Source organism: Cupressus sempervirens, chromosome 2 (assembly GCF_028749045.1).
Source record: "Cupressus sempervirens isolate cs-2001-9-10 chromosome 2, ASM2874904v1, whole genome shotgun sequence".
In the NCBI taxonomy this organism is placed as follows: domain Eukaryota; kingdom Viridiplantae; phylum Streptophyta; class Pinopsida; order Cupressales; family Cupressaceae; genus Cupressus; species Cupressus sempervirens.
This window is the reverse complement of record NC_143119.1, coordinates 303,188,310-303,197,822: the sequence shown is the minus strand read 5'-3', so window position 1 is coordinate 303,197,822 and position 9,513 is coordinate 303,188,310. Positions and strand designations below refer to the sequence as shown.

The 9,513-nt window shown below is 30.1% G+C and overlaps 1 protein-coding gene across 1 annotated transcript; it reads left to right on the top strand.

The window, feature by feature from the left end:
- The first annotated feature begins 2,633 nt into the window (after window positions 1-2,633).
- LOC149572279 (protein NODULATION SIGNALING PATHWAY 2-like) lies at window positions 2,634-4,587 on the top strand. Its single transcript, XM_089810998.1, has one exon. It carries the CDS (start codon window positions 2,656-2,658, stop codon window positions 4,252-4,254), a length of 1,599 nt encoding a protein of 532 aa, XP_089667124.1. The 5' UTR covers window positions 2,634-2,655; the 3' UTR covers window positions 4,255-4,587.
- Window positions 4,588-9,513: the final 4,926 nt, after the last annotated feature.

Genomic DNA, 9,513 nt, shown 5'->3' with positions numbered 1-9,513 from the left:
GTATTGGGGAGATGAATCATACGAAGTATGGGGGAGATGAATCATACATTTGCAATACTTTATTTACAGATCAAATGATATAGGGGGAGTAACATGTGATTACAACAAGCAGTAGGATGGACACGCCCGGAGATAGGTTATTTATTTCAATCTGATTTCTTGTTATTAGTTGTATGATGTAATTTGTGGATCTACTTTTTTAGGATATTTATGTTGAAAGATATTTGCAATACTTTATTTACAGATCAAATGATATAAGGGGAGTAACATGTGATTACAACAAGCAGTAAGATGGACACGACCGAGATAGGTTATTTATTTCAATCTGATTTCTTCTTGTTAGTTGTATGATGTAATTTGTGGATCTACTTTTTTAGGATATTTATGTTGAAAGATATTGTTAAAGAAAATTATTAGGTTATTTCTTTCTATATTTATCAATGTCAAACAATTGAAAAATCTTCATAGAATTGAGAGGTATTTTCAGAAATTTATTATGTGTAGATAAATTATTTTGTCTCTTTTGATTATAGTCAAGTTTTAATTAGGGTACATAAGCTTGAACATACAGACCAGAGATTCAAAGTATTTAAGATCATATAGTATCTCCCAAATGTCAATGAAATAGAATAAATTTTATTTATAATGAACATTATTGATATCTTATTTATAGACATATATTATCTAAGCTTGTCATCAAATTTAAAGCCTTAAATATTCATATTAAAATATTCTAAGATCATATAATATCTCCCAAATGTCAATGAAATAGAATAAATTTTATTTATAATAAACATTATTGATATCTTATTTATAGACATATATTATCTAAGCTTGTCATCAAATTTAAAGCCTTAAATATTCATATTAAAATATTCTACATGAACAGGCTGATATGTAATAGTCAACTTGGTATAGTTGATTTAAGAAAAGTGAGTAAAAGGTGTTTGAAATGAAAAGCTTCTTCAAACTATACCTAATTTTATCAATTCAACTACAATGACAAATGCCTTTAATGGAATACATAGAATATACAAAATAGATTCAAAATGTGCATGAAAATATAGTTGCTCCTGAACTTTAATAAAAAGGTAAAGAATTTTCTTTACTACAACCTTTAAATTGAAATAATTTTCATGGTCACTCAAATCTTTACATTTTTCTTTAAAATATTAAACCTTAGATGTTCATATTGAATAGTTTGGCCTATATGTGGATGCATAAAAGAAAAATTGTTTGAAAGAGTTCTTCGGGTAAAATGAACATAAGTGTTTTCCTTAAAAAACATTCTCAAATTTAGTTCATATTTCAAAAATATATATTACTGAGAAGAAGTTTTAGAAGTCTATTATAGAAAAAAACAAGTCTTTCTGGCTCCCTTCATCATATTCATGTCCTTATATCAATAACTAAGATTGAATCCATAGAAGATATAGATGGATAACATCTATGACAATATGGTACCTCTTGAATGTTAATGGAATCTTAGAGGCTTACTTTATAATAAGTTTTATTAATAAAATTTACATGTTCACTTATGCGTCTAGTTGGTTGATTTTGTTTGTAAAATCAAAATCTTACATACATTTCAAATCCCATGCCAGTTATGGATGACTCACATGATTCGATTATTTAAAATTTTGATATAAGGATGTAGGATGACATGTCTAAATTTTAAAATACTGTAATGTTTTATTCATGTTCTTCTTATTAATAACTAATATTGGACCCACTGAAGATATAAATGGATAATATATGTACAATATAGTACTCCTTGAATGTTGTTGAAATATTATTAGTCTACTTTACAAAATATTTTGTTAGTAAAACTTTCATTTTCATTCATGTTCATAGTTGGTTGGGTTGGTTTGTAAAATCAAGATCTTATATTATATATTTTAAATCTCGTGCAAGTTGTGGATGCATCATACAATTAGAATATTTTAAAATTTTGACTTAAGGCATTGTGACTATTTTATCAATAAATTGAAGTTGCATCAACTATCTAATATTATATTATATGTTAAACTCTTGATATATATATGTTTCAGTGCATCTATTACTGAATTAAAATTCAAAGTCGTATTAGAAAGTAAATCTTAATTAGTTGATGACTATGATCAAATGTACTTTTCAGCTCTTGAATAAACATTGACATTAGACTTATGTATCGTTGTACTCATTAATAATTTGGAACTCAAAAGTATATTAGAATCCAAATTTCAATTAACTAATAAACATGTACATTTCAACTATTCAATAAATATTGACATTTCATCTAACACAAGAAAATAACAAATAAAAAGACATATATTCTTATTAAAACATGAATACAAATAAACATTATGAGGCAAGATAAACTAATTGTTGGGAAAGTATAAACAAATGTTGTTTGCCAGTTTTCAACGACCGCCATCCTCTCTTTCACGGCGCAGGTTGTCGAGGAACTATAGAGTAGGAATGCGCTTCTTTCATCTTCAAGCTAAAAACACATTGGGCTAATTTTTTTATCTAAATTTCCCTGTCAGCCTAGATTTCTCGCCCGATAATTTCGACTTACTACACGTCACCCTCACCATGTTCAAATATTTGTCCACATTACAAATATCTAATATAACACTGCTAGCAATATAACTTCTTTCTCTCGCATGCACAATGGAGGATCCACTAATGGAAGAACGCTGGAATCTGTTTGATGAGCAACTGTTTCAATATTACTACCACGATGAGAGTTGTGACATGTCAGATTTCATGGACGTTGCAGAGTCCGAATCTACTCCGTCTCCGTTCAATGCTTGGACTGATCTGTTCGGAGAAAATGGAACAAAAGATTGCTGGTCTACCACAGAAATCAATTCAGTAGAAGAGGAGTTCTTGCAGATCATATACAGTACCCAGTTGTCTGAAGAATCCATAACAGTCCAGCCTCAAGAGGAGAAAAATGGTGTCCATAGTTGTTCTCACAATCAAGAAGCAGTGAAGAAAGATTACAGCTCGGGCAATAAAAATGCAAGCTTTGACTGTGATGGATTCTTCCCGAGTAACACTGATTCGGAAGAATACAAGGGATTGAGACTTGTTCATCTTCTCACTGCTTGTGCCGAAGCAATTTCTCATGGAGCTCATGATCTTGCTGAGATCATATTCTGTAGACTAACTGAGCTTGTTTCTCCAACTGGGTCTACTATGGAAAGGGCCGCTTACTATCTTTCTCGGTCCCTGCGCCAGACCCACGTCGAGTTAATTGGCGGAACTGGTAATGGCGATCATGTGTGTAGGAGTATGTTCAAGGCCCATGAAAGTGGGTTAAGTACTAAAGACCCAAATTTTATTGGGGCTTTTTGTTTGCTGAATCTGGTTTACCCATATGTCAGATTTGCTCATTTCACGGCAAACCAGAGCATTCTTGAAGCCGTTCCTGCTAAGCCAAAGGTGCCATTCGTGCTGCATGTTGTTGATTTCGACATCATGGAGGGCCTGCAGTGGCCGCCATTAATGGAGGCTCTGAAAAGTGATGAAGCTCTGAAGAGCCTCTGTGCGCTCAAAGTCTCGGCTGTTAAATGGCCTGAAGATGATGAAGGTGTTGGTGATGACGATGAAGAAGAAGAAGAAGAGAAGTTTGGGGAGACTGGAAGAAGACTGTGTGAGTACGCGAGGGAGCAGGGGATTCCATTCTGTTTCCAAGAAATGGAGCTTGAAAATCTCAGGCGAAACGAGGGGGAAGTTATTGCGGTGAATTGCATGTGGGAATTGCCCCACATGAGGAAGAGAAGTAAGAAGAAATTGGAAGAGCTCTTCAATGAGGTGAGGCATTTGAAGCCTGAAGTTTTGATTGTGGGAAGTGGGCCTGTTGGGATTGATAGGCATGAAAAGCTCGATTTTTTAGAGCGTTTCAGTGAATGTTTGAGGAATTTGTGTGCGGTTTTTGATTCCACTCAGGTGGGATTGGGGGAAAAATTCGGGCTTGCTCGGGCCAATGTGGAGAATCTCTTCTTGGGGCCGACGATTTGCAGATCCATAAATTATATGGCTGATAATCAAGAGACAGATTTGATTCCTGTAATGGATCTCGCCTTCAGGCATGGATTCAGGGAACGTTGTATCAGCCTCAGAAATGTGATGTATGGGAAATATATGTTAGCTGGTATTGAAGGGGGGAGATTGTATGAAGTAGAATTGATGGGCAAGCATCAGTTGCAGCTGAAATGGAATTCTACTTGTTTGGCCTGTGTTTCTTCCTTCACTGCCCTCTGAGAATTCCACTCCAAGGTATGTAAATACGTGTTAATGGCATAATCAGAGAAATATCTAGTTATGTCATCGTCATTGTATTCAAGACCGCATGGCGATTGGATTGGTCTTCGGTTTGTGGGGATGTCTTCTTTTAACCCTAAATCGTCATTCTGACTTGACTTAGTGGTGGAGAATTGGTCTTCTTAAAAGATATGTGAAAAGTTCAAATTTTAGAGAGAGATTACGTATGTAGGCTTAGTTTTAGTAACAAGCTGGAATCTAAAAGAAATAAGATATGTATATTTCATTTATAGTCATAAGTTCAAATCTCACAAGAGATTAACTAGTGCTCCATATTACGATATGTTATCTATAGATCTAAAAACAGATCACTAGTATCTTCGAGTATAAAAGCTCATGATCTTTCCTTCCCTTTTCATCCAAATTAAAAAGGAAGGGTTAATGCATGGAGTGCTTTAAGATAATAAAAAGAGTTGTGGAAATGGAAGTCATTCTACAAAGATGTAAACTTTTACTTTTCTTGAATATAAAAAAAATATGGATTGTGGAAACTTCATTTGCTTTATGCTCCAAGGAATGTCATTATGTAGAATTACAGTTCATTTTCTTTATCATGTAGTTGCAATGTTAATTTAATGGGTTATTATATTCAAGAAGAACTACATCTCCATGGTAAATTGTTGAATTGTGGTACAAATTCATGTAATATTAATTTTCATTTTGAATTTGTTTAGCTTACTCAACGTTAATGTTTGAAAATTGAATTTTGTATTGTTCATATACTTTATGTATAGTCATGTATCAAGTAAGTATGAAATATATAAATGTATTCAAACATTTTACCCTAACAAAACTAAAGAAGTCTTATGTTTTGATATGATATTAGTCAACTCTTAAAATGTTTGTTATAGGTTATGTAATTAAATTGTTATAGGTTGGAGCTAGTTAAAATTGATAGTCATATCCAAATATGCAAGTCATAGTTGTCAACTTGTATGATTCAAAACATTGTAAAATATATATTCATATATGTATTTTGCATAAGTAAAAGTTAAATAGAAAATATTTCTTTGAGATTCTAGATCCCTTTTAAAATAAATTGGCTATGGATTAAATAAGTAGGTTGTTAGATGTTAGAATTTTTCAAGAAGCACATACTAGTTATAGATTTTGGCCATACTAGAATATCTAATTCACAGTCAAGATCTTGTACTAAAAAAGATTGTAAAAACCATATGTATACATGTATACATTTTTTATAGATAAAGTAAAAATAAATAAAATTTTAATGTGATACCGAATACCTTTAAGATTCTTCACTATTGCATATGTAAGTAGGCTAGTGTATGTTAGATTTTGCAATGAAGAAAATTAGTTACATAATAATGTTCTTATATAGTGATTCAAAACATATACTCTCAAAACCATTTTAAAACATTATGTGTGTTTTCTTATAAGTGTAAATAAATATATTTTATATTTTGAAATGATATTAGATCCCGCTAAGAGCCCTTTTTATGGATTATGTAATTAGGTAGTTAAAGCTTGAGTTTTGGAAATAGCAAAATTTGTTATATATAAAAGTGATATTTGGATGTCTATGTTATAGTGGAGAACATTTATTATCAATAAAGTTTGTAAAATTTATATTTATTTAATTATTCTTGAGTAAAATCAAATGAATTATGTATTTTTCGGAAACTAGACCTCTTGCAATGGGTTGTGTGGTTAGGTTGTTAAAAATTAGATTTTGCAAGGAGCATAAATGAATTATGGGTGATATTTATATTTGGATATCTAAGTCATATTATTTATTAGTAGTTCATGTAAAACCACTAAATAGGTTTTTAATAATACGGTAAACTAGATAAAGTTGTTGTGATCATCTTCATTTTAATTTAAAGAGGATTAACTTATTTTCAAATAGTTATCATTTTGAAAAATGCACATAACATAATGATCAATAAAAAATATAATTTTAATACAATCAATAAATAATTAAATATATTAATGAAATGAAATGAAGTTTCATAATAATATAATCATATGTAAATCTAATCTAATTAAAAATATTATTCAAAATTTAAATTGTACAAGAAATTCATTAATTTTGATTTTTTTAAATACTACATATAAACATTTTAATACTATTAAGTTAAAAAATAAATTGTTAACTTCTATTTATATCATTAAAAACTCGTGGAAATGATGAAGTCAAAGAAAATGGTTTTTTCTCCAAAGGAAACTGTGGTGTATTTTAAATTGTTAAATAGTATTAATAGAGATGTTTAACTAAATATATCAAAATAGCATGTCATTAATGGTTACATGATTACATTATGATAATTTGATGTTACAATTGTGAACATGAATTAGAAATTATTTATTTGGGTATCAAATGAATTTGTGACAAGATAGTTGTCTAGATTTAATAAAAATTGAATATAATTAAATGACAACTATATCATAACTATTAAATTGATTATAAAATATATAACAATATCTTATCAATGATTTTGTTTATATCTAGTTAATAGACATTTCTGATGATCTAACTTATAAAACATTAATTAAGAATATATGAAAAATAATCAAGGAGATAATAAAAGAATTCTACCATATTCAATTAAGAGGAATGAATATGATATGATTATCTGAAACTAGATTTTTATGGATCAATATTTTTTTTTAAATGAGAAAAAATATAACTTTAGTTTCAATAGTTTGGATTTCTTATGGTAAAATAATTATAACTATGTTAATACAATTTTTTTTATAGGTAATGGCTCAAGGTTTAGATTAGTTATTATTGATAGTATGTATTGGTATTAATTAATATTATATGTTAAGTTTGAGGAGACTCAAATCTAAGACTTCTGAAAAGAGGCTCACAATTTACCACTGTATTATAGACTCTTATAATTATTCTTATACATATGAATAAACATCAAAATTTATTAATATGAAATTTTATTTGTGTCATAGATTAATGTATTTCAATACTATATATAGTGTTAGAAATGTTTAGAAAAATTAAGAGATGTGGCAGGGGGTGGGGGCTAGGGGGTGAATCAGTTACTCAAGGTCCATAAGTACCATTTGAACAATTAAAAATAAGGCATTCATTGTTCTGCTTATCCTATTATTGCTTGGTCTCTACTATATTGATAAACATAACATACTTTGTTGAATGTAAACTTTATCAAATGTAAAACATATAAAGAATTCAACACAAGTTTGGCACTATGATTTTTACATGGAAACCCAATTTGGGAAATACCACCAACAACATGTCACTAGTTTTTCACTCTTTTGAAGTGAGCTCTTTTAGGAAGCATCCCTATTAAATATTTACAATACATATTGTTAATTGTGACCTAGTTAGAGGATTTAATCACCCTATTAGGAGTGGCCTTGTTAGAGGACTTTGATCATTCCATTTAGAATGTCACCTTGTTGAAGGATTTACATAGACTATTAAGTCTTTCCAATGACTGTTAGGTCAACCACTATTCTATTCATGTGTTGATTCACTGATAAGCTTCTCATTGTCATCTCTTTCCTTGATTCACTTAGCAATCCTTCAAGAAGTTAATCTTCTCCTTTCGGTAAAAATTAAGCCACTTGCTTAGATACACTTATCAAAATCAACATCTGCACAAGCAATCTCATTTTCTTTGCTTTCACTCTCACATATTTGTGTTCACCCTTGTGCATCTTTTATCCACCTCTCTCTCTCTCTCTCTCTCTCTCTCTCTCTCTCTCTCTCTCTCTCTCTCTCTCTCTCTCTCTCTCTCTCTCTCTCTCTGTTTGTCTCTATACCTATTTAAATACATAATTCTTTCTTTTCCATTTTCCATGATCACTATATATCTTAGGGTTTATGATCAAGTTCAATAGGTTCATTTTATATGTGCATCCTCCTTTTCTAGAATATTCTCATCCATCAAATTGATTCATAGGTATCATACCTAATCCTCACCTTGAATTTAATGATCCAAATCATCAATCTTATATTCAACATGATTTACTTCTCCCAAGTAATCAACTAATTCAGCTAGAATTCATGATTTCCTCAATTTCATTCTCAACACCGTTACTCAAAAATCACTAAGTTCCAACACTAGGTCATCACTTAATCACTTGGTCACTATAAAACTTCTAGCTTGGCATCGACTATCTTGTTTGGTCAATACTGATCCTCGTTCAACACTAGATTTTCTCGACACTTACTATAGCTCGATTGACACTAGCATCACTCAACATTCCTTAACCTTTTTCTCTATTTCTACTCTTAGCTTTACATTCTCGATATAAAAAATCACTTTGTCTTATCAAAGTCTAAGAAATCAAATATCCATTTTAGCTTCCTTTTCATAACTTCAACCTCTCCTCTAGGCTCTATTGCTATGAGGAATTTCTCAAATCCTCTGCATCAATCAAATACATATGACATTTAGATTATGTAGTAGTATGTCTTATGAATAGATTTGACATCAATGACAAAACTACAATTGTTCCAGTTATAAGTTTCCAACATATAGTTCATCTTCATTAAAGAGCATCAAATCTTGGTATCAAATGAGACTTGTTTTAAAATAGTAATAAAATGAATGTGTAAATCCTCATGTGACATCTCCTTGATTTCAAAGCTTATTTAAATCCATTATGCTGCAATCTTCCTAATTTCCTAATCCTTTCTCTCAAAAAGGAAGATTGTAAATAAAGGGAAAATTTTTTGAAGTAAGAAATTAAGTGAATAGATCATTTTCTTCTCTACTAAATCCTACATATTAATGTAATCAATTACACAATTCTTTAATTAATTAAAAACCAATCTAGTTATGTTATACTAAATTTGATATATATTCTTTGAGGAGGCAAAATATTATTATACAATAATTAAACGAAATTAAATAAATTATAATTTATATTGATTTTCCTCACATCTAGACTTTGAATGATATACTAACAGAATTATATATGTTCGTGTAGAAGTAACTTGTGTTCATAGAAAGTATAGTTTGCTAATGATGTGATTAGCTAAAGAACCTAAAGAGTTTACCAAGCAAAGAAAATAATTTTAACTAAAAAACCAATCAAGTTTTCGAAAAAATTTTTTTTACAACACCTCAAAAGAATGTGAAATGAAGCAATAATCCACACATTTAAAATGAGTACAAGGTCTTAAGCTCACCCAATAAAAATATATTGGCAAAAACTAAGAGAGTTGCAAAAGCGAGTATATTTTGAATTAGA